The sequence below is a fragment of the Podarcis melisellensis genome (genome assembly GCF_964234715.1).
Source record: "Podarcis melisellensis genome assembly, chromosome: 14".
In the NCBI taxonomy this organism is placed as follows: domain Eukaryota; kingdom Metazoa; phylum Chordata; class Lepidosauria; order Squamata; family Lacertidae; genus Podarcis; species Podarcis melisellensis.
This window is the reverse complement of record NC_138546.1, coordinates 22,116,540-22,142,886: the sequence shown is the minus strand read 5'-3', so window position 1 is coordinate 22,142,886 and position 26,347 is coordinate 22,116,540. Positions and strand designations below refer to the sequence as shown.

General features: G+C 46.4%; 1 protein-coding gene across 1 annotated transcript in view; it reads right to left on the bottom strand.

Annotated features, from left to right (window-relative positions):
* LOC309356215 (heparan sulfate glucosamine 3-O-sulfotransferase 6-like) overlaps positions 1–26,049 on the bottom strand; it is an 81,814-nt gene extending 55,765 nt beyond the window's left edge. Inside the window, exon 1 of the mRNA XM_081887467.1 lies at positions 25,277–26,049. Coding sequence (XP_081743593.1) covers positions 25,277–25,812 — 536 coding nt within the window. The 5' untranslated portion in view covers positions 25,813–26,049. The remainder of the gene's footprint in view (positions 1–25,276) is intronic.
* Between the last annotated feature and the right edge of the window lie 298 nt (positions 26,050–26,347).

Here is a 26,347-nt window from a genome sequence, read left to right as displayed (position 1 = left end):
ACATCTCTCTTTCCTTCTCAAAGAACAAGAGATGCTGGACGGAAACTGTCAAAAGCAAAAGAAATTAATCAGAAACAGCTCCTGAAAATTTCTAAGTGGCCACAGTTTACATTTGTTACCAGCAAACACAGAAAACGTCTCCATCTGCAATTCCCTAGGAACTCATATTCTTGAATGGAGACTTGATGGTGGAGGGGGGGCTAGAATTAAATGGGCAGCTTTTTCAAGCTGCTGGTTCAAACTTCAGAAAATGAATCCCATCAGGATGGGGATGCTGAGAGCATTTGGAGGCCCTTGAGAAAATATGAGGCTGCCCAGCCTAATCCTTGGAACTGGACAGAACCCCCCCCCCCCTTTCCCACTCATGAATTCTTCCACCGATGAATTCTGGGCTCATCCACAATTACCTTTTGCCCCATGCTTTCTAGGCACAGGTCTAAGATCTAAAGCTCAGTGTCTGAGTACTTCCCCACCCTCTTCTGCTTTCCCAGGAAAACTGGCTCTTTAGCGCTAAATTGGAACAAATGGCAGTTCTGGTTTCCCATGGATTGCTGTTTCCTCCAATTCAGCAGTACAGAACAGGTTTTTGTGGGGAAGTGGAGGAAAGCGCTCAGACATGGAGCTTTAAAGCACAACCTGTGCCTAGAAACATGGCACAAAAAGAAGTCTGGAAGAGGTGACATCTGGGATCCAGTTGCAGGGTTCACTCCCCGCCCCCCAATTTCTTCCTCTACTCTCCCTTCTGGTTTGGCCACTTAAGCAGTGGCAAAACCAAAGGCACTTATTTGCATATGCCAAGGTATACATGCTGATTCAAGCACAGTCTTTCTTGGAAGTCAAACGGAATCTGTTCTGGAAGTCCGTTCGACTTCCAAAATGTTCGGAAAACAAAGCATAGCTTCTGATTGGCTGCAGGAAGCTCCTGCAGCCAGTCAGAAGCCACGGATGCCCCATAGGGCATTCGGGTTCCAAAGAATGTTTGCAAACTGGAACAATCACTTCTGGGTTTGCAGCATTCAGGAGCCAAAACGTCCGAGTACTAAGGCATTTGGGATCCAAGGTATGACTGTATAGAAATACAGTGGTACCTCGGGTTACATACGCTTCAGGTTACAGACTCCGCTAACCCAGAAATAGTGCTTCAGGTTAAGAACTTTGCTTCAGGATAAGAACAGAAATCGTGTTCCGGCGGCGCGTGTTCCGGCGGCGCGGTGGCATTAGCTAAAGTGGTGCTGCAGGTTAAGAACAGTTTCAGGTTAAGTACGGACCTCCGGAATGAATTAAGTACCTAACCTGAGGTACCACTGTAAGGACTATGTTTCAATAAGAAATACAACAGAGAGGGTTCATATGTTATGTTTTCAGGTTTCAATATGGTGATAAAAATGGGCCTGCTGGTCCACCTTTTTACCTAATTAACCTTGTTGCTATCAAGATTAAAAATGGAAGGATCTGCCCATTTTGGCTCTCTCAATTCCAAAAGTGAATGGATCCAAAAAACCTCTGAAGGACACCAGGTTAGGGAAAATCTGGGATAGAATCCATGGCTTTTTAAAAGGAAGTCATTCTCATTTCCTGCACTCACACATTCCCCAAGAACAGACTAAAGTTTTCGCTCCCTGAAGGAGCTTACTCTGACGCTTGGCTTTTTCCACGGGACACCCAAATTTCTTGGAAACCAGAAGGAATGTTTTTGAGCCGTGCAGAAGTTTCCACTCTTAAAAACAGGTGAAAGTTCATGGGAGCTCCTCTTCTTCGTCTAAGCTGGTTTTGCCTAGCCCAGCTATGAGGCCGCCCCACATCCCACTTGGCTTGTGAAATCCAACCACATTAACTTTCAGGGTGGCTACAGGTCTGCAGACTTTGGAGCCATCAAATGCTTTGACTTCCTGCTTCACGATCAAATAAAAATCCCAAGGTTGGCCGTTCCCTCCCTGATGCCTCACTGTGGTTTTGGATCTTCTGCTCAACCCCCCCTATCTTTCCTCCCTTTCCACAACTGAAGGGGAAGTTTTGTGCTTTACAGGGACCCATTTAAAAAGAAATAAAATACACACACCCACACCAAATAACACACATGCTTGACTGCATGGGAAAGGTTTAAAAATGCTTCTGGAACTCAGACCGGCGATGCTTGATGGATCCGGGCCTGCCAATTCTTATGCGAAAAGGCCTGATCAGCACCTCTCGGGCCAATGTCCAGATCATAGCTTTGCTACCCACTGGATTTGGCAATTCTCTGAATATCTTCCTAGGCTTTTATATTAGGCAAATTCAGGGATGATAAGGCTATCAATAGCTACTAGTCGCAATGGCCTCTACAGTTGGAGGCAGCAATGCTTCTGAATACCAGTTTCTGGAAACCACAACAGGGGAGAGTACCGTATCCTCCAAGTGTCCTGATTTCCCAGCGACAGTCCCGGAATTGCCGTCCTGGCTTCTGATCCTGGCATTTCCCTATTTCCCCTGGCAGTGCTGCCTCGGGGAGGTTGAGCCGGTGCTTGTCCTGAGCTGCAGTGGTGGCTGTGAGGGAGCATCCTGTTGCCTCTCTGTGGTTGATGCCAGCCTCCTGCTAGAGAAGAGGGGAGGGAGGCTGCTGCCGCTGTGGCCCAATCCCATGTGTCACACACCACCTTCGAGGGGCAGACAGAAGGCAGGACCACCCTGGGCAGGAAGAAAGTGGGAGCAGAGCAGAAAGCAAGGAGCCCTGATTTTTTTAAAAAAATAAAAATTGGTGCATCTTGCCCCTTTCTAAAATGTATTTATTGGTGTGTGTTTTCCTTTTTGTAAATCTACCAAGAGTAAAATAAACTACAATTGGGATTCAGGGTAGTTTTTTTTCAGGCACTCGCCCTTCTTCTGATAGGAACTGCTGTACAGGGGGCACTAAAATTGGGGGCTTGAGGAGGGTCAGTTGTAGGGAGTGAGAAATGTCCCTCTTTTCATCTGAGGAATGTTGGAGCATAGCGGTTGCTCTTGTGCTCAGGTTCTGCTTGCAGGTTTCCCACGGGCATCTGGTTAGCCACTGTGAGATGAGGATGCTGGACTAGATGGGCCACTGGCTGATCATAGCTGTCAACGTTTCCCTTTTTAAAGGGAAATTCCCTTATTCCGAATAGGATTCCTCGTGGGAAAAGTGGACAGCTATGGGCCTGATGCATCCAGCAGGCTCTTCTTATGTTCTCATGTTCTTACCATGGGCCATTTAAGTGTATCCAAATAGAGTCATACCTCATGTTGCGTCCGCTTCAGGTTGCGTTTGTTCGGGTTGCGGACTGCCAAAACCCGGAAGTACCGGAACTGGTTGCTTCCGGGTTTTGACAGTCATGCATGCGCAGAAACGCGAAATTGCGTTTTGCGCATGCGCAGAAGCACCGAATCACAACCTGTGCATGCGCAGACATGTGTTGCGAACACTGCGGGTTGCGAATGTGCATCCTGCATGGATCATGTTCGCAACCCGAGCGTCCATTGTACATATTTTGAGAAAACAAATGTCCCAATCAAAATGTGTGTTTTGATAGGAATTATTTTGCAATGAATACAACAGGGCTACATTCCCATCTGGACAGCCTTTCAAGGGCCGCCTCCCAGTGGTGCGCAGAGCCAGGAGCAAAAGAAGGCAGAGCCAGGAATGTAAATCTTACCGTTGTACAGTAGGATTATTATTTTTTTGCACACACTCACACACCCTTTCTCTGTCCTCCATCCCAGAAAGCAAAAGGCAGGATCAGAATTCAAGGATGCATTCTGTCCGTGTGTGTGCATACACCTCCAGAAATTCACATGCTGAAGCTAAGTAGCTAGTCCTCCTGGTGCTACCTGGTCTTGTATTTGCCAGGCCCACAGTAAACCGTAGCCAGTAGCTTTTCACCAGTTACTTGAACCGACTGGGCTGATCTTTCTACCTTCTGCAGGATATTCCGAAAAGACAACAGGCAGCTGAGGAAGTCTCCTGACAGGGCTGGGTTGCTGGTTACATTTAATGGGGCCTCATCAGCAGAGTCTTAAGTTTCAGGACAAGTGTTGCCAGATGCTGGACCGGGGGCAAGAGAGGCAGGGAGCTCTGTCAGAGCCATCTACCTGCCTTGGTCCCTGTTGGGCCCTTTTGCAGGTCACCTCCCCCCACCCCACCGGTTCAACGCCAAGAACTTTAGATACCAATGTTATACCATTCTCACTCCCCCTTTCTCCTCCTGTGACCTTTTAATCACACCATAAATCATCATCGCTTCTCGTTGGGGCGGAATCGCCTATCGGAGGCCTTTGAAATGCTTCGGCCGGGTTCTCCTTCCCTGACACCGCTTGGAGCTCACAAGGGCAAGTTCCCTTTCTGCTAGGAAGACAACTCTGGAAATGGGAGCTTGCTTGCACACTCCAGGTTGGCTCTGAAAAGAACACACACACACACAAAACCCTCCATCTCCATCACAGGCTAATGTGCTTCAGGTGTCTCTCATTATGGGGCTGGAGAGAGACAAGGAAGGGGAAGAAAATGATACAGAGGAGGCCAGGAAATGGGGGGGGGGGGGAGAATGCAAGCTGGAGTCACCGATCTTGACCAAGGACTCACCTCTGCATTCCTAAGCTGCATACACACCATACATTTAGAGACCGTTTCCCCCTAGAAAAGAATTCTGGGAACTGTAGTTTGTTAGGGGTGCTGGGAATTGTAGCGCTGCCCATAATTCTTTGGAGAAGCAGGTAGAAGTGCTTGAAATCTGCTTTAAATATGTGTTTTGTATGCAACCTTGGAAAATAGATAGATGATAGATAGATTAGATAGATAGATAGATAGATAGATAGATGATAGATAGATAGATGATAGAGAGACAGACAGAAAGACAGATAGATAGATAGATAGATAGATAGATAGATAGATAGATAGACAGACAGACAGATACATTGGTACCTCGAGTTAAGTACTTAATTTGTTCCGGAGGTCCGTACTTAACCTGAAACTGCTCTTAACCTGAAGCACCACTTTAGCTAATGGGGCCTCCTGCTGCTGCCACGCCGCCGGAACACGATTTCTGTTCTCATCCTGAAGCAAAGTTCTTAACCTGAAGCACTATTTCTGGGTTAGCAGAGTCTGTAACCTGAAGCGTATGTAACCCGAGGTACCACTGTATCTCCAATGTCACAAAAGCAGAGCAAAGAGGCTACATATGTTGTAAAGTGTTTTTAATGCTGCATTTTATATTGCTGTAACCTGGGACCATCTGTTGAGGGGTGGGTAATAAATCTAATAATAATACGGAACAGCGAACTGGCTTCGTAATTTCTCTGTCCCAGGTCTTTAATGGAGGGGAGCAGCTCCACCAGCCTCCGCCTCTGCTATGCTTCTCTTTCCCTGCTTGGTTCAAGATCAAAAGCCCAATGTTGGGTCAGGCCAGTGGGCAATCTCGCCGCATTGGCACACTTGCACAAGAGGTGCAGCCGGGATAGGTCCCTACTTGATTGTTCCCCAAGGTGTTCACAAGAACCAAACCAGCTGCACTCCCTCTCCCTCCCTCCCTCCCTCCCTCCCTCCCTCCCTCCCTCCCTCTCGCTGAGCTGTAACCAACTCACACGCCGCCCTCCGGGGATTGGGATGTCAACAGCTTGCATAACCCCAACATGCAGAAAATGCCTCTCCTTTGATCGGCCCACCAACCTGTCAACATGCCAAATTTAGCCCTCTCCATTTTGCACTGAGAGAAATGGTTGGTGGATGTGCTCATCAACCCCAATGACTTGCAGAGAGCACAAGCTGCGCTAGGCTTTGGTGACCAAATCATCTACCCTTTGCGTCTTATTTTTCAAGAAAAAGAGGTGCCGGAACTCAATACAAACGCCTCCCTTCTTCCCTTATAATGGAAATGGCGCCCACTTGAGAGGTGCCAGAACTGAGCTCCAGGGAGTTCCGGCTGGAAAAAAGCCCTGCCCTTTGCCAACCTGGTGCCCTCCAGCTCCCATCAGCCACAGCCAGCATGGCCATGTTTCAGAATGCAATAATGTCTGACTGTAAGAAGAGCCTGGCTTTTGGATCAGTCCAGTGGCCTGTCTAGTCCACCATCCTATTCTCACAGTGGCCAAGCAGATACCCCCATGGAAAACCCACAAGCAGGACCTCAGCACAAGTGCCCTCTGCCTACCTGCGATTCCCATCAACTATTATTCGGAGGCATATTGCTTCTCTCAGTGGACACAAAACAGAGCCATCCTGGCTAGTAGTCACTGAAAGCCTCATGAATTTATCCCATCCTCTTTTAAAGTCATCAAACTACGCCCATCAGCCCCATCCAGCATGGCAGTGAAAGTTGGCATTTAAAACATTGATCCTTGGAACTGACCTATCACAAGTTGGCATTGGACTAGATGACCCTTGGGCCCCTTCCAACTCCACAGTTCCTTGATTGCTCAAACTGTGATGCTCTATGGAAATGCAAAGAGACTGAAGGTACATTCTTTCACCTTTGGTGGACATGCCCAAGGATTAAGGCTTTCTGGGAGATGATCTATAATGAAATGAAAAAGGTATTTAAATATACCTTTCTGAAGAAACCAGAGGCCTTTCTCCTGGGCATGGTCAGCCAATTGGTGCCAAAGAAGGATAGAACTTTCTTTATGTATGCTACAACAGCAGCAAGAATACTTATTGCAAAGCACTGGAAGACACAAGATCTACCCACCCGGGAAGAATGGCAGATGAAGTTGATAGACTACATGGAACTGGCGGAAATGACTGGCAGAATCCGAGACCAGGGAGAAGAGTCGGTGGAGGAAAATTGGAGGAAATTTAAAGACTATTTACAGAAACATTGTAAAATTAATAAATGCTAGAATGATGTTGGAATGAATTTATGTGATTTTAGCAGAAATGTTACAAAGGTTTAGGAAAAAAACAGACTGTTAATTGGTGAAAGGAGGGAAAGTAAAGTTACATTGATATTAAGATAAATTACAGGACAAAAATTGGAAAAGATGGGAAGGATTTGCTGAAATAGCTAACCGAACTAGAATACAAAAAAGGGAGGTGTGAGGAGGTCAAGGAAACAAGCAAAAGAAAGATAAGTTATGGGAAGGTTTCATGTGTTTTTTAATTGTTTTTATTTTTCTGTTTTTTCTGTTTTTTCTTATTGTGATGTATTGTTTTGTTTTTGTTTAATTTGGTGTCTTCTCTTTTCTAATTTTGTAACCTTTAAAATTTTAATAAATATTATTTTTAAAAAAACAAACAAACTGTGATGCTCTAGTGCTTTCGTCTGACAAAGCACCAGGAGATTTCAGGGGAAGCCAAATGATGGAGTTTAGTAGAAATCTGAACCAGGGAGGAGCTGTCACTTCAGGAAGAGGTAGGAGGTCTCTTGGAGGCAAAAAGGCTTGCTTGTCTCTCGATAACTGTGGAGTTTGCCATTTCTTGTGAAGCCAGCCACACAGAGAAAGAGGAAGAGGAAGCTCAGTGGTGCTATTGGCATGGGAGTCAATGGGTTGCCAATTCCTGCATCTGAGCCAGGATCTATTGACAAGTGTAAGTAATGAGGGGGTTCGTACGCTGACACACCCCAGAGAACGCCTCGTCAACGCTCGGATCAATGCCGTTTATTGAGCCCTCATCATATCCCCCGATGGCTGGCCCCACCCTTCTCCTTGAGAGACGGTAATTGGGGGGTTCATTTCATTTCCAGGGCTATCGATGTTCACTCTGTCAGGACGTCACCCAAGACAACTTGTCACTCAGAATTACAGTGCAAATTAAATGCAGAAGGGTCCCCTTTGGCAATGAGACGGGGATGCTTACAGATCCATCCGGCAGATATTATTCCCCTTCCTCTCTTGCAAAATAAGAAGTGACTTGGCTGAGGACTGAGGCTGGCAAGGAGCTTGGAGGAGCATCACCAAGGGTGGGGCATCACCAAGGGTGGCTGAGAGCCACACAGAATTGACTAGTTGGATCCCACACATTCAGGGAGTTCTCCTCAGTAGGAAAGAAGGGAGGAACCTGCATCACATAAGGAGAGGCCTGCTGGATCACGACCCATCTAGTCCAGCATCCTGTTGTCACAGGGGCCAAACAGATGTCCCATTGGGAAACTCACAAGCAACTCACTGAGAAGAAGAGGACTCTCTTCCCTCCCGTGGTTCCCAGCAATTCAGAAGCATTGCTGTGGAGGTAGATCATAGCTGTCATGGCTAGAGCCATTGATAGCCTTCTCTTCCTCCATGAATTTGTCCAATCCTCTTTTAAAGCCAGCCAAGCCACATTGTGGGAAAATCCCACTGGGAATTAATGGAACAAGAAGCCATGCCAGTTTTCTGCATCCATCACTCAAAACTCTGGGTCTGGATACAAATCAGGATCTCTAGACTTGAGTCTTGCCCACCAGATGTTGTAGACCACAGCTGGCTGGGCTTGATGGGCACCACAGTCCAAAAAACATCTGGAAAGCACCTGATTGGGAAAGGGGGTTCTGCTTTCTCCTTGTTTTCCTACTTCCCAGGAGCATCTTCTAGCTCAAAGCCCAAACGTTGGCAGTTTGCTGGAAGGGGCGCTGTGTTCTCAGCACGAACGGCTAATTCAGCTTGCAAAAAGAGCTCAGCGGCCAAGCATTTGGCCGTGGCTTTAAATCCAGCCCTCCCAGGCGCCTTCATTCCCCCAGACATTTCCATTTTGGGGAGGGAGGTAATAGAGAGTTAGACTGTAAGGCTTCATAGTGGGAAAGGAAGGGAGATGGGCTCCCAAAGAAACCTCCTCACACTCAAAAGCAGAACAAAAAAAATTCCTTCCAGTAGCACCTTAAAGACCAACTAAGTCAATTCTTGGTATGAGCTTTCGTGTGCATGCACACTTCTTCAGATACAGTGTATCTGAAGAAGTGTGCATGCACACGAAAGCTCATACCAAGAACTGACTTAGTTGGTCTTTAAGGTGCTACTGGAAGGAATTTTTTTTGTTTTGACTATGGCAGACCAACACGGCTACCTATCTGTAACTGGAACTCAAAAGCAGGTTTGCCATCATTTTATATGCCAGGCAAGGGCTGTAGCTCAGTGGTATAGAGCAGCTGCTATGCATGCAGAAGGTCAGAGTAGTCAATACTGAATTGTCAGTATAATCAGAAGTGAGTTAAACACACCAGTGGCCTGAGCTGGTGGAAGACAGCTTGCTGTGTTCTACAGTCACTTAAAGGTAAAGGTACCCCTGCCCGTACAGGCCAGTCGTGTCCGACTCTAGGGTTGTGCGCCCATCTCACTTAAGAGGCCGTGGGCCAGCGCTGTCCGGAGACACTTCCGGGTCACGTGGCCAGCGTGACGAAGCTGCTCTGGCGAGCCAGCACCAGTGCAGCACACGGAAACGCCGTTTACCTTCCTGCTATAAAGCGGTACCTATTTATCTACTTGCACTTAAGGTTGCTTTCGAACTGCTAGGTGGGCAGGAGCTGGGACCGAAAGACGGGAGCTCACCCCTCTGCGGGGATTCGAACTGCTGACGATGCGATTGGCAAGCCCTAGGCACTGAGGTTTTACCCACAGCACCACCCGCGTCCCCCAACAGTCACTTAGTTCTGCCCTTATTCAGAATCATGAGGACTAGAATCTTACTTTATTTTTAGGCTATGTAGGGCAACTGCACAGCATACAGAGGTTCCTGGGATCAATCCCCAGCACTTCCAGTTAGGGCTGGGAAAAGACTACCTGTCTGAAACCCTGGAAATCCGCAGCCAGGCAGTGTAGACCATACAGAGTTTGACTTGGCATCAGACAGCTTCAGAAGATGGTGGTGATCCATGGAGGGAAGAGGGTACATGCTGGCTTTCAACCATCCCCTCTCTCCCAAGTGCCAAGTATTGGCCCAGTGAGAAGCAAGTATATCACTCATCAGGGCCTATTGTTAAACACAAGAAAAGCCTGCTGGATCAGACCAGTGGTTCATCTGGCCCAGCACCCTGTTCTCAAAGTGGCCAACCAGATGCCTGTAAGATACCCTCAAGCAGAACCTAAACACAAGAGTACCCTTCCTCCCTGTGGTTTCCACCAATTGGTATTCAGACACATTACTGCCTCTGACTATGGAGGCAGAACATAGCCATCATAGCTAGTAGCCATGGATAGATAGCCAGGGATGGCCCGCCCCATTTCACCGCCCAAGGAGATACAGGATGGTGCCACTGCTGCCACTGCCCCCTGCAAGTCTCGCTTACCAATATATCATTGGAAGCTGCTGCCGCACGACCCCAACACACACCAGAGTGCAGCCCCATGGGATTCTGCCACCCAAGGCGGCTGCTTCTGTCTGCCTCATGGGCCGGCTGACCTTGTGGAAAGCCTTCTCCATGAATTTTACACTCCTCTTTAAAAACAGTTGCAGACTGTGCATTTGTTGGCAAGGCCAGGTGGAAGGTATTTCACATTATATGTTATCTTGTCCCCCTATGTGCAGATTCAAGGAGGAGCTTTCTGAACCCCCTGTTTGTACAGAATAGCAGGTTCTCCCCAAGTGAGAGGCTTCAGTGACACATAAGGTGGGCCCTTTTGCTCTGGAGGCGAAAAAGAAAAGAAAAGGAAGCAGGAGCTGGATAAAATAGCTGTAAACTGTAAGGGGCAGAGCACGAAATTAAAACTCAATGTAGACACAGAGGCATCCTTGTTATTGCATACATTGCATTATATGTTCACTGTTTTTATTTGCAGTTGTCATATTTTAAATTGATTGTTATTGCATGGAATTGTTGTGGCCTTTGGCTAGTACAATAAACTTATTTTGATAGTTTTAAAAAACCCCACTAATTTGATGACCATCACTGCCTCCTGTGGAAGAGAGTTCCACAGTTGATCTTTGCTCTGCATGAGGAAGGACTTTCTTTTCTCTGTTTGAATGTTGCAGAAAAAGTCTGCAAGTGCAAAAAGGGATGTCTGAATTGCACACATCAAGCACAAAGTGGGGCATGTCAGGACCTGACTCTTCCCCCAAAATAGCTGTAGATGCTCCTGCTGCGGCTGGAATGCAGGGTGCGCCAAGAGGGCATTTATGGGTCTCACGGTAGTAAATCAATAGCAGCCGGGTCAGACTTCCCCCATCTGCAAGGATGCTTAACAAGGTCACCTCCGTATTCTCCGCAGATTAATGAGAAGAGATTACTAATACGGCCCAAGTGACAAGCAAGTATATTAACGTAATTCTCCTCTTGCTTGTAATCAATTTGCTCTGGTAGAACAGTTGCAGCTCTTTTTGGGGGAGGGGGGATGCCAGGGAAAGTTTAAGGGCTGCCCCTAAAGCTTTTCCGATAAAGGCCACAATTTTTTGACACACGCCAACCCCCTCGTCCCTCGCTGTTGAAACCGTTTTGACAGAAATGCAGGGTTCAGTTTGTCTTGGAGTTGAACTCTAAAATTAGCATGGACGTGGGTCCAATATAAGCATTTTCGAGGGAATTTTAAATGTCCCCCCCACCTCCAAGTTATTGGGGCATACCTCCCATTAAAAATCCCAATTACATAAACATTCATTATATCCAAACATTTTGTATCCAAAGCTGAGCGAAAGAACATTAGGCGGCAATAAAGAAGCAGTCGAGTATAAACAGCTGGTTTTCCAGCTGCAGATTTCATGCAAACCTGTGTCCGCTTTTGGAGCAATGCAGACATGGCCTTCCTAACTCTAGGCAGGTGGGCACATTCTCTCATCCAGTGAGGCCATTCTGATTTCTTTTAGCTCAAACTCTCATATTTAGCTCAAAAAAGCAAATGGCTACGCTTTCCATCGGGTCTCTAAAATTCTTTGAGAAGGAGGAGATAGAAAGAGAACACGAGATGGCTCCCCAGTGTGACCTGGCTTTCAAAGATGGCTTTAACGAATTGGTTTCAAATTTGGAGAGAGGCCTCCAGTTTGGGGGGGGGCAGAAATGGAGGTGGGTGGGGAAGAAACAGACAACCGCAACCTACTGCTGATGGGCTCTCCACGCAGAAACAGACTCCCAGAGTGCTTTCAAAAGCCATTTAGGAGCTTAAATCCTGGTATTAAACCAAGCCTTTCATTAGCCAACTTCTCAATCCCCACCCAGGCTTAATACACTGGAAAAAAAGTTCTCTCCCCCTCTCCCCCACCTCCCCATTTGACAAAAGGTCAGTCATAAGCTTTTAAGCCGCCTCTCCAATTAACTTTTTCTGCCTCCCTGGCCCAGCCCAACTTCCGCCAAGTCGCCCACTTCCTTCTCCGAGCAAATGTGGCATAATTATTATTTAAAAATAATGATTTAAACGCACATGCATGCATGCACACACACACACACAGAGAGAGAGAGAGAGAGAGAGAGCGAGAGCAGGCTTGGAACAAATGTTTCAGGAAGAGCTTCCCATTTGCCTGCAGCTGACACCATTAACGGCGACTCTTGCTCTCCTGACATCTCTTAACTTATAAAGCTGCCAGGTTTTGAGGGAAAGCGATGATGGGGGAAGAGGAATCAGCCAAGCAGCAGAACATGAATAGGTACCTCTTCTACCTTTCAGGGTTTGGACAATTGTGCTGTCCTCGCAGCCAAGAGGACCAGATCCTTTCACACCCATAGGGAAATCAATCAGCCCACTGAGAAAATGGACCCAGAAAGAAAGAAAGAGAAAGAAAGAGTTTGGATTTGATATCCCGCTTTATCACTACCCGAAGGAGTCTCAAAGCGGCTAACATTCTCCTTTCCCTTCCTCCCCCACAACACACACACTGTGAGGTGAGTGGGGCTGAGAGACTTCAGAGAAGTGTGACTAGCCCAAGGTCACCCAGCAGCTGCATGTGGAGGAGCGGAGACGTGAACCCAGTTCACCAGATTATGAGTCCACCGCTTTTAACCACTACACCACACTGGCTCCATACTGGCTTTTCAGAAACCTGGAGAAGTGGATAGACAGAAGTCATCTCCCCCCCCCTTTCCCATAACACTACAACTCATGGACTTCCATAAGAGAAAGCACTTCTTCATGCAATGTCTAATTCAACTCTGGAACTCACTCCCACAGGAGGAAGTGAAGGCCACCCACTTGGATGGCTTCAAAAGAAGACTAGACCATGGGTAAGCAGACTAAGGCCCGGGGGCTGGATCTGGCCCAATTGCCTTCTCAATCTGGCCCGTGGATGGTCCGGGAATCAGTGTGTTTTTACATGAGTAGAATGTGTCCTTTTATTTAAAATGCATCTCTGGATTATTTGTGGGGCATAGGAATTCGTTCATTTCCCACCTCCAAAATATAGTCCAGCCCCCCACAAGGTCTGAGGGACAGTGGACCGGCCCCCTGCTGAAAAAGTTTGCTGACTCCTGGACTAGACAAATTCATGGAAGAGAAGACTATCAATGGCTACTTGCATGGTCATAGCCAAGGGGGTCTAAGACAATAGAAATACTTAACTAACTGACCAATCACATTGGTTCTGCCCCCATAACAAAAGGCCCGTTTTTCCCCCCAACAAAAATCCTGGCTCCTCCCCCCCCCGGCTACTAGCCTACTGTGGCTATGCTCTGGCTCTGTGATTACTCTGTGGCAGTAATCCCCACTCAGTTATGAAGCGCGCTGGGTCACCTTGGGCCAGTCATGACCTCTCAGCCTAGCCTACCTCACAGGGTTGTGGTAGGGATTAACGGCAGAGGGGGAGAACCACAGACACCATCTTGACTGGGGGGGAAGGTGAGATATAAATGCAACAAATAAAACACTTTATAGTCAATTCTGTTCAAGTTGAGGGCAACTGTGCACCTTGATTGACGGGGGGGAGGGGAGGGGATTTGCTGATCGGCCCCAGAGAGCCTCTGGAAAGAGCCCTGCTGGATCATATCCTGCTTCCAACAGTAGCCATTGAGATGGTTCCAAGGAAGTGATAAACAGGCAGGGCATAAAAACACTGAGCAACTCTTCTGCATTGCACACCAGCAGGAACTGGTATTCAGAGGTACACTGAATACCAGTTCCTGCTGGTGTGCAAGGCACATGGAGGTTCTAACACACTATCATGACCCAGAGCCATTGAGATACAAATTCATATTCTAACACAAGTGGGAATCAATGCCACCCTGTGGCTGCGCTTCACAAGTTTCCCTATGTGTGCTTCCTTTGGGGAAATGCCGTAGCTCAGTGGTACAGCATCACCCTTGCATGCAGAAGGTCCCAGGTTCGATCCCTGCCATCTCCAGGTAGGGCTGGGAGAGACTCCTGCCTGAAATCTTGGAAAGCAACTGCCAGCCAGTGCAGACAATACTGAGCTAGATGAACCAATGATCTGAGTTGGTGTCAAGCAGGTTCTTATGTTCTTTAGCAGGGAGAACTGAACTGGGCAATGCCATGATGAAGAAAGTGCTTTCTCTATGCACATGATCCACTCATAGCATACATTTATAAAAACCCCTGTTATGTTCCCATCCCTGCCCCAAAACTAAAACCCTGGTGTCTTCCAGATGCTGCTGGACTACAGCTCCCATCAGCCCCAGCCAGCATGGCCAGCGGCCAGGGATTGTGGGAGATGTAGTTCAGCAGCATCTGGTGGCGCACCAACTTTGGCAAGGCTAGCTGAGCCTTCCCTCATCAGAAGGTGTTCCAGCCCATTAATCATTTATGTTGCCCTTTTCTGCACTTTCTCCCTTAGCTCTGAGATATCCTTTTTGAGTCAGAGCCACTAGTAACGCACATGGGATTCCAAACTCGACTACACAATAGATTAGCCTTTGCCAACCAGATGCCCTCCAGATGTTTTAGACTACAACTCCCATCAGGGTGGGGGTTTTTTGTTAAAAAACCCCCACAACAACACCATGTTTTATTTATAACTCCCTGCCTTAATGGTTTTGTTGCTTTCCCCCTCATCCCTCTCACTGCACAAAGAATTGACTTTTTGGGAGAGCCAACTACTACAATCCCGATATCTTTTTCCCAGTCATACCTGATACTGTTGGTGAATATGCAGAATAGGGATGGGTGGATCTGTCAATTTCATTTTCTCACTTTCCCAGTGTTACATTCGCCACATTTCCACATCAGTTTGCAAATTCGTCGACATTTTAACACAAATTTCTCCCAATATACCCATTTTTCAGTGCATTTTTGTCTAATATACACATGTTTGCAAACCAATTTTCCTGAATATAGCACACTTTGTGCATCATTTTCCCTATTATATGCAGTTTGCATGCACACTTTACACTAGTATATGCATTTTTGTACACATGACTTTGCCAGTGAACTGAATTGCAAAATTCGGAGAAGTGCAAATTTCAAAGGATGGCTGTGTGTCAGTTTAAGTATTGCTTTGGAAAGTGTGAATCAGGTAGGTTAAACATAAAATGCAAACTGAATTTAATTTCTCCCCCATCCCTAAAAGTTAGGGTTCATTTTTCTGAGTGTGTGACACTTTGCAGTTACATTAATTCTCATCTGCTACTTTCCTGCCGGTGTGCTCAGTTTGGAGAGATTTTGCTGGTCCATTTTGGGTTTCAGTATCCTAAGTAAATGGGCACCACCTGCAGTCACACATTTGGCTACATCACTGCTCACTCCTGACTTCATTATGAAGTTGGTATGCAAATAACCACTTAATTTTAAAAAAGTATTTTTTTTGCTAAATCTTACAAAATTCTTCAGACCTACCCAGAAATCCTACATACGCTTCACCTGAGACAGAAATCCAAATTTTGGATTTGCTTTAGAGAGAGAAACTGCTTCTGGTAAATGGCACAGGTTAAGGCCTGTCCGCTGTTTGTTTATGCCTTATGATAGCAGAGGAAACATTCTGCAGAGTAATGATGTTCAAACTCTGACATGCAGGGAAAGACAAGCAAAACGCGCTCCTCCTTTGGAATTGCAAAACAAACAAACAAGTTCTCCAAGGCTCCAAGGACAGAAGCAAACTATGATATTTCATATACCAGGAAAGCTGGAGAAAGAGTTTCGAGAGAGAACGTGTTCGTTTCTTCACCAGCAGAGAATCAACTTAAGGGTCACATCAGTATGCATCACATATTGAAACAGTTATTCTGCGAAACAAAATAAATACACACACAGGTGTGAAGATAGTTTGCAATGGGCTATGTTCTGCTGGGAAAGGATTATGCAGATGTTTAGACCACACATGGTTCTTCTTCACGTAGAAGTGTCAAGCACAACCAAACCTCTATATCTCTGAAATCAGGCATGCCCTGCATTTAATATTTTTCATATCCTAGGGCCAATGGTAGGTAGAAAGAATGGTAGGTAGAAGGCTAAGAGAGCCAGTGTGGTGTAGTGGTTAAGAGTGGTAGACTTGTAATCTGGTGAACCGGGTTCGATTCCCTGCTCCTCCACATGCAGCTGCTGGGTGACCTTGGGCTGGTCACACTTCTCTGAAGTCTCTCAGCCTCACTCACCTCACAGAGTGTTTGTTGTGGGGGAAGAAGGGAAAGGAGAATGTTAGCTGCTTTGAGACTCCTTAGGGTAGTGATAAAGCAGGATATCAAATCCAAACTCCTCCTCCTCTTTTTCACTGGTTAGGTTCAATTGTAATCCTTCTAACCTCCTTTGGGGTAGGTTTGCGGGTATGGCAGAAGGAGATAGGTTCTGCCCATGTGATGCCCACCTGGTGGAAACTCTAGCTCACATGGCCCTTAATAGTAAAATATATGATCTCCGCCAACAATTCTTAGACCACCTATGTATCCCAACATGGAAACCAGAGACAGAGGTTATACGCTTCTTATTACAGGGGAGAGACCAGGAGCTCACCAAGACAGTAGCCAAGTTCCTGTATTTGATTTTCTGCCGCCAAAGAAACTACAGGACCCTGCCCTTGCTGGAGTTCCACAGAGGTGAAATAGATTGCTCGCCTCTTCTTCCCTTTGGCAAATGACTGTACTGTTGAAATGGCAATGAGATCGCATTGGCTTATTTATTCTGAATGTTTGTAAGTGATGCCAATAAAGGTTTGATGATAAATGGTAGGGATGAAGGCAGGGAGACCAGCAGTAGGTGGAGCCAGGGCCAATGAACCACCCCAAATAAACCAGATTTTAAATAATAATCCAACACTAATGTCAGCACCAGGTAAGTCTATCTAGGGAGAGAAACTCATAAATTGTGTACTACAGCACAGAAGGCCCTTTCCCAAATGCCACCTGCCTCATCGCAGGTCATGGGGAGATCTGCAAAAGCACATTTGAAGATGACTTCAGCATACGAGTGGTTCAGGCACTGAGGCCATTTTCAAAGGCCTTGCTACAGGTGATGTCACTGTGCAAGATGAATAGATATTCATTCAAACAGTGGGGTCTCAAGCAGATTTAAATGGGACTTGTTGATTCTAAAATAAAACGGACATGTCCAGGATAGTGGCCACCAAACTCAAACAAAAGAAAAACAATTATGGAATGCCAATCTTGTGTTTATCAGCGAAAGAGAGTGAGAAAAGGTAACCCTTGGAAAAGTTTTCATGCTCATCGTGGAAGAGGCAAGCCTCCATCAATTGCCTCCAAGGCTAGCCTCTGCGGATATTTTGTGTGTTTAAAGATAGTTGGTTCTCTTTCCTTGCAATGTTGCCCTAATATGTTTGCTAAAGAAACATCCTGGCAACCATAAGACAATGGCATACAAAGAGCAAAACTTAAATGCTGATGAGATTTCAACGGCGCATACCAAGACTTGGTATCTATAGAAATCTATGCACTGGCCCATATCCAAGTGTTCACACCCCTGGGTGGGAGTCCCTTGCCCTTGCCAAAGGAGACAAAGCATTCATTGATTAGTTCAGGGCATGGCAGCTGAAGACTCTTATCACGGTCCCACAATGCACTGCTGCTTCACTTATCAAATGGCAGCTCGGGACTAGAGAAAGCTCTTCCGATTATCAAGGGTGGCAAAGTGATGCCACTTTTTTGGTTGGCAGCTGTGAATAGAGGATGCTGGACTAGGTGGGCCAATGGTCTGCTCCAACATGCTCTTCTGAGGTTCTTTATACAGAGCTAGATGAACCAATGGCTAAAGCTCAGTGCTTTGCATGTTTGTTAAAGAAAAATCAGACTTCACAAAGGTCAAGTTTAATCCTATGTCGAAGGTGAGTTTAGATAGATGGATAGATAGATAGATAGATAGATAGATAGATAGATAGATAGATGATAGATAGATAGATAGATGATAGATAGATAGATAGATAGATAGATAGATAGATAGATAGATAGATAGATGATAGATAGATAGAAGATAGATAGATGATAGATAGATAGATAGATAGATGATAGATAGATAGAGATAGATGATAGATAGATATGCTTCATCCTGTTCAACTGGGTACAAGTGGCAAACGACTATACCCCCACCCACTTTTAAAACGCAATTATTGATAACCTACACCAGCCTTTACCCAGCCTGCTGCCCTCCAGATGTTTTGGACTGCAAAACAGCTGGTGGTTCTTGAGAGTGCCTTCTTGGTGATGGCCCCAAGAAACTCTCTTCACACAGAGATGCTCCTGGCACCATCTTTTCAAAGCTGCTGGAGAGACACACATCTTCACCCTGGAAAACAATTCTAAAGAATTGAGTTTCCTTTCTCCCCTGTGATGTGCTGTGGGCGTTGTGACTGGGGCTGCGTTAACTGCTTTAGTTGCGGTTTGAAATGAGAGAATAATAATAATTCTCTTGTAAAAAAAATCTTAAGTTATGTTATTCCTGTTACCGCATTGAAAGGAAAAGAACATGAGAGGCTGCCTTATAGTCTATCTGGCTCAATATTGCCTATGCATGGACTGGTCCCAGCTCTGCAGGATTTCAGGCAGGCAACATTCCCTGCCATGCCTGCAGATACCAGGGATGAATCAAACCATGTGCTCTCCATCAAGTTGCTGTCCTTCCTTGATGCTGCTTTATATAGAGGAGTCAAAGCACTGGTCCACCAAGCTCAGTATGGTCTACACTGACTGGCAGCTGTTTTCTGGGATTTCAGACAAGGGCCATTTCCCGCCCTATCTCGAGAGCCTGGAACCTTCCGCATGCAAAGCAGATGCTCTATGGCCCTTTGCCTGAAAGCCAGTTTCCTTCTTCCCCTGCCTCTACATTAAAGAGTTAAAGGGTTTCACAACCTGAAGATTTACTTCTGGCTTTCTAAACCACCCATTTCTTTTGTTATTTAACAAAGAGACAAATTCCCGTAGAGGTAGGGCAGGGAAATGGGAATCAAAAACATGTCCGTAGAAGAAAAAAAAGAGATGCTCCTATTTTGCTTTTGTTGGTTTTATATATTCACCGACTGAAATAACTTCTGCTTGAAAGGATGCCAGGTGCCAATCATAAGCCAAAGATATAAGAAATCTAAGAGTCGGAGCCACCAAACTCCAACTGGGATTAACACTGCATGAGAAAATACAAAGAGGGTTATATTGCAAAGAGGGAGTTTGTTGCTCGACATATTTCCCCGCTTTTTTGAAGAAACAAAAATGTACTTAAGATGATGAACAATTCCACAGGTGCCTCGGGGCCCCAAGATGTTGGCAATTAAAAGCTATTGGCACCGGTTTGGGGTTTCTTGGCTTAGTCAACTATTTCAGAAATGTTGACACTGCTGCGAAAGATTCCCAGGAGCAAAAAAAGAGGAGCTCAACCTTTGTTCTTTCACCCAATACATACACACGCACACCCCAAATTTAAATAGCACCTGCAATCATATGTGATCTCAAATACACCCCAATTAAGAAACATGTTGTTTTCTCTCTGCCAAAAAGGAGGGGAAGAAGAAGGGTGAAACAACAGGAGTTCAGTAAGCATAATCATGTGGAAGGCTATTTTTGCTTTTTTTTTTAAAAGGGGTTGCTTTCTACACATTTCAGTCCAACTGAAGTTTTCAGCAATTTCAACCAGAGATTTGAGTGTGTCTTTGCTTAAACTTTTCCCTGATGAAACCAGCCAGATTTTCAGCACAGTCCTATGCATGCTTACTCAGTCCTAAGACCACTGGTTTCAAAAAGGGCATATACCCAGAACACACAGGACTTGAGCCTTAAAAGCAGGTAATGTTTGTTGCCTTTCAACCCTCCGCCTTTTGCATCAAAAATAATGCAACTGTTCACAGCTGGCTCCATCACAACCACCACCTCCACCTTACATGTCTAATTGATCTAGGTGCAGCTAGGCCCAATGGACAATAGCCCATGAAAATATAAGACCAACCCAGAAGCCAAGCAAATGGTTCATACTCATTCTTAACATTTACCTTAGGATAGCCCCATAGGCACTAAAATGATGCTGCGGTTTTAATTAAATGCTATTATCATTATGAGCCAAGCCCATTACATTTACCTCGTCATTTGTGTTTTTGTTTTAATCAGACTTGTCCCTGTAGCATTACAGGTAGGCACAAATCTAAGGAGTGAGATTAGAGATTACCATAAAAATTTTTGTTCCATCCATTAAGAACACACACAGAGAGAGAAGCATGCAAGTTATACTTCCTTGAAAACTGCAACGATACTTTTAGAAGCAAAATCTGAGTAGTGCTTAAAGTGTCTTTAACTCTATAGTTCAATTGACTTCCAAGTTAGAGTTTCTCAGCAAAGCCACAGATGTTCGAAATAACAATTCCTGCAGAAGGTATTAGACCACCACCCATTTGTAAGAGCTAGGGTAAGCTGTCATCACACTAAAACCCTCGTTTTAGGAATATGTACAATTAAAAAAATATTGGCCATGAACCAGCTAAAGGCTTACATGCCGTACATGCTTAACTGGCAGCGATGAGTCCCACTGAAATGAGTGGGGCTTACTTAGAGTAAATTTGGGGGTCTAGCTGCTGCATATTTGATTGGGAATAATGGGATTGAGTTAACAGCTAATTTAAATGAGACCTCTTGTTTCCCCATGGGATTTAGTCAACAATTGCCTTTACATGGATCAGTTCCATTACTCTGATTTGCTCCAGAGGAGACTGGGCAGGTTGGGAAGAAAACGGGTTCAGACACTTAAAAAGGTAGCCATTTTAAAGTCTTTGCTTTTTGCCCCATTCCCTGCCCCCTCTAAGATAATGTACCGGATACAATAATTGACTTCTAAGAAGAGATAAATCTGCTCCAGACATTTACCCAGCTGGCCAAGAGATGAAGGTTTAATATTAAGCATATGAACAGTAGTCAGACATTCTCAGAGCTGGGCTGCCTAAGGAGAGTTCATTTGTGCTATTAGAGTGTTATATATCCCGGATCAATTCCACCTCATCGCAATTTAATTGCATAAGGGACCCAACTCAGATTTTGAAAAATGCCCATCTCCTGGCTTGTACTAACGTTTTCAGGTGCTAGAAAAGATCAAGTTTTGCAATCCTTCTTTTAAAAAATATTTTAAAAGACTGAGGGTTCATACCTAAGAAATGAAAACCAGTAATACACACCCCTATGTGTACTGGAGCACCCGTTCAAACATATGCAGACACTAATTATATTAATTCCTATAAATTTGAAAAACATATGCACATTCATGTCACTTGATAAGATGCACAAGTATGACATAATAGTTACGCTTACCAAAACCAGGGGGTGCTGTGTGGGGGGAAGGAGTTTTTTGGTGTGTTTTTTACATAGGTTAGTTGTCAGAATTTTTTTAGGAGAAGAGTTTAGATCTTGTTAGTTTTCCATTACACACCCTCCAGATGTCTTGCAGCAAGATCTGCTGCATGTTTGCTAGGAGGCACAACCTATTGAGTACCAGGGAACTTGCTTTCAAATACACAATATGAGGACTGCGTAACTTAGGCAAATCTTGCACCTCCAGCAAAATGGACTTGTGTGTTTTATGTTGTGATCTGCAGGTATAGGGCGGTATAGAAATTTAATAAATAAAAATAATAAGCGACACTTTTTAAAAAATAAAACCTTACATTTACCATTACCAACCCCCCCCCCACACACACACACATTAAAAAGCTGTAAACAGTTAAACCTGCATTTCAACCCAGAATTACCCAGGGTTGTTGTTTTTTGCAAGGGCCTTCTGTAAAGTCAAATGAGATTGTTGCCTCCCAGTGTTCCGTTGAAAGGAAAGGGCATGCAATTGTCCTTTTCTTGGGGTTTGTGCAGCGGGTGCTCCCAAAAGATTAGGGTCTCCGCCATCTACTCCAAAGCTAAAGTAGAGGAGGCAGCACCCAAGGATAACTGCTTCTGCATCATTATTGCTTCTTCCCAACAGCCTGGCAGGAGTAGCAGTCCCATAGCCCTCACACCAACCAAAATGAAGCATAACTTTATGGCCTCACATTTGCTTCCCTTTCCAACTCTGCCCCTTCATACTGTTTCCACCCACCCCCTTTTGCTGGCCTTTAGATTGTAGACTCTTTGGGGCAGAGACCTGCTTTGTTGTGTAACCTTGCCCTTCCAAGCATCCATGGACTACATAGATCAGGACACATACATAAATAAATAAATAAATAAAGCTAGGCTAAACAACATACACACAGAACTCCCAGCATTTAATTTTCTATTTTTAATCTGTATTTCTTGAAGCACAAGCCTGCCAAGAAGCCAGATGAACTCCGGGATCCCATCAAGACCCCAACAGGAAAGGAGCTCAGCTGGCAAAAAAAGAATCAAATGGATACCAAACAACAGAAACAAGTCACTTCTCTTGGCAGCCTCTTGCAAATGGCCCACTTGATGCAGGAACTGTGTGATTCCACTAATGCGTTCTTGCATGCCATTTTTTTTGGGATATCCTTATCAATGGGACTTGTGCTAGAAGATTTTAAAGTGGATCATGGCCATTGTACATTGGCGAGACTCATGTCAGAGTGCCATTAACCACAGAGGATGCAAAAAGCAGCTGATGCCCCCTTTACACACATCAACTCACTTTCTGACAGGGCGATGGGCTGGTTCTGTGCCTATCTTAGTGGCTGTGAAGAGGAAGCAATGCGGGCGGGAAACCCTATTATCCCCAGAGAGATATACAAAGTGAGGGTGCAAAGGAAGGATGGGAAAAATTAGAGACACTTTAATCAGACTCATTCTAGCATGGAGGTCCTATCCTTGTGTCTCCCAAAAAAGATGCTTTGTTAGTCTCTGGTCTACAAAGATCTAGAAGATTTGCTTAATTGTGATGGTCTTTCTCAAGATAGGAGGGACACCAAACTCAGCTTAAACTGTGGTTTCCTGTGCCGTTGCTGCCACTGGAGGCTTTGCTCAAAAGTCCCAAAAGATGCTAAAATTTAAAGTGGGGGAAAGAGAAGAAAGGAAGGAGAAGAAAGGAAGGAGGGGTGAAGAAAGAGTGTCAGCTGGGGAACATTGATGGGCTTGTGATGTCAGTCTCACTGCAGTTTGAGTGGGGAAATATCAGCTAGTACAGAAACTTTCTGCATCGTATTCAAAAGAGACATTTGAACATTTGGGAGCTGGGCAGGTACCCTGGTCTAAGGACACTGAAAAAACCCCAGCTCATTTGTTTTAAAGTTTGTGATTTGCCTTCCAGCCCACAGGAGTCCTGCATGAAAGGGCAGCACCTGAACCCTGATAAATCGCTTTGGGGATTTTTTTAAAAAAAGCATTTTCAATAGTCGGTCAGCTTTTGTTACCTTGGTCTTTGTGAAATCTAGACCCCTTTGAAGTCCATAAAGGCAGAGTCTCCGCCATTGACTTCAAACGAAGACAGCCTTCCACTTGGAAAGTTAAGAGTGTCTTTCATACCTTATCCCATAATGGAAAGTTTCATAAAAGAGGCACAAAGGTGGGGAGATGGTAACATGAAGGGAGAAAGACCGGAGAGTTCATCCGGTATAAAAAACAAGAGGCTTGCTCACGTAATTTGGAGTGTGCAGTTGGCTGTTAAATTTGTGGCCTGTGTGCACTGACTATGCAGAACAAGAAGACGCTTTTAAGGAAACTCTGGAGACAATGGCGACCCAAACATTTGGGAAATATTTTGATGAGTACACCATCCGGGAAAGGCAGCCCTAATATGGAAAGGATTTATCGGAATTCCTAGAGGGAGGGGACAACAGCTGTGTTTTAATTTGGATTAACATACATATTGTACCAGCAGTTTTCCAGCTCCAATACGTTGATCCAAAATTTACCTCCATCGTTAAACAACACTTCGGGTCTGTTTGAGGTTGCTTTCCACTTATAAATTTGTGTGCTGAACAGGGAAAGCTCTGTGTGACGGTGGGGAACAAATGATCAAAAAAAGGACATCCCATATTTATTTATTTTTAGTTTCTGCCTCTCGCATCCCAAAATCTCAGAGATTTAAGCAGATTTTTTTTTTTAAGGCTAATGTTAGATCAATAGTTTGTGTTCCAATCTAGTTAATTGGGGGCAAAATTCCCCGTCCGTTCAAGCCATGATTCTTATTGGCAAAGAGGAAATATCAACCCCAAGTAGCCATTTCCAGCTCAGAAATAGGACTATTACTTCGAGTTAATTAATACACTGATGCACTATTCTGAAATAATAGAGCTTTTAATATGGATAAAGGGAAGACCTGTAGCTCAGTGGTAGAGCATCTAGTTTGCTTGCAGAAGGTCATGGGTTTAAACTCTCCACGTAGGGCTAGGAAAAAAACTTCAGTCTGAAACATTGGAGAACCGCTGCCTGCCAGTGTGGGCAGCATTGAGCTAGGTGGACCAACGGTCTGACTCAGTGCAAGGCAGCTTCCAGTGTGCCAATGTTGATGCCTGCCTAGCATGCTCAGATTCATTTCTGACCTTTGGGTGGGAGGCTGTAGCTCAGTGACAGAACTCAAGATTGACCCGCGATGGACAGCTTCCGGTTCATTCCCTCCCTGGAGCCCCTCGATGGTCAACTGCTGCCAGTCAGTGCAGACAGTTCTGAGCTAGATGGCCTGACTCTGTGGTTCCATGCTTTCTGATTTCAGGAGGGAGGTTGAGAGGGTGCGAAACTGACCATCCTGTTACTCAGGCCAATCTATTCCACCCCTCAGACAATGGGCTGCTTTAAAATGTCTGTTTCATCTCACCCCAGAGTTGTGAACAAACTCTGATCTGGTCGTAGCAAAGTGGAAAGAGGACTTCATATATAGATAGAAAAACGAAATGCAAAGGACTCTGCTTAGGGACATGTGCCTGCCTGCCTGTGCTGGGACTCTGAGAGACACCCTTGGTGTGGGTGTCGATAGGAGCCAACTCCTAGAGGCCGAGGTTTCTTCGCCACTCTCCCCAAATAAAACATGGGGCGGGACATACCTGGGGCCCCCAATATTTTATTCAAGTTGGCACCCTCGTGTGTGAATTGTGCACGCACGTGTCGGATGACCCCTAAAACCGTGGGAAAGGATTCGGTGGAGACGGAGGCACCTGCCTTACCTGTACCAAAGCAGCCCTTTCTCGTAGCACCTGTCGAAGAAATGCGGCTCGGCCCCGACGGCTCGGACGTCCGGGTGGATGCGCAGGAACTCCAGCAGCGCCCGGGTGCCGCCTTTCTTGACGCCCACGATGATGGCCTGCGGAAACTTTTTACTCCCAAAGCCGTTGGCCACGGGCAAGCCTCCTCCGGCCGGTGGGCTCCCGATCCGGCCGTCCCCCCCGTCGTTGTCCTTCTCTTCCAGCCTGACCCCGCCGGCCGCCGACTCCTCGTCCTCCCCGGCGGCGGCTGCGTCCCCGGCCAGTCCCGGGAGCAACAAGAGGAGCTTGTGCGGGGGGTTCCCTTCGTCGTGCGGCTGCGCTTGTCGGATCAGGCCCGCTCCCCCCGGGCGGAGGGACTCGCAGGAGCCGGTGAGGCAGTAGAAGAAGTAGCTGAAGAGCAGCAGCATGGTGAGCAGCAGCGGGGCGCGGGGAGGGGCGCGCGCACCCAGCAGCCCCCCGACGTGCGCCCGGAGAAGCCCGCCGCGGCTACATCCCATGGGGGGCCGGCCCCGGGGGACGCGGGACCACGGCGCCGCCACCCGCGGCAGCGACAGCAGCAGCAGGAGGAGCAGGAGCGCGGCCCGGAGGGGACATCGCTCCTTCGGGGAGCCGCCGCCGCCGCCCCGGGAAAGGTCCCCCCTCCCGCGGCTCCCGCGGCTCCTTCTTCTCGCTCTCAGTCTCAGCCCAAGTGGAGCCTGCGCCCGCCTGTCCTCGTCCAGAAGGTCCCCGATTCTTCTTTCCCCCCCCCCCGTCTCCTTCCTCACCAAACGGAGGAGGTCCCCCCCCCTACTCCGCGAGGAGAGTCAGCTGCGCCCTCCCCCGCCTCTCTCCCTCCCGGCACCATTCAGCAGGCTCCGGTCACTTTCACACCCACCGCTGGCACCGCCCCCTCGAAGGGCTGGTCACTTTCACTTCGCGCGGCTCCCGAGGAAGACGCCGCGCCGGGAAACGGACTAGCCCAGAGTCCCTCGGAGATGCGCGTCAGGAGCGCCTGCCATCTCCCCGGGAACCCCCAAAGGGGCGATCCTGGGC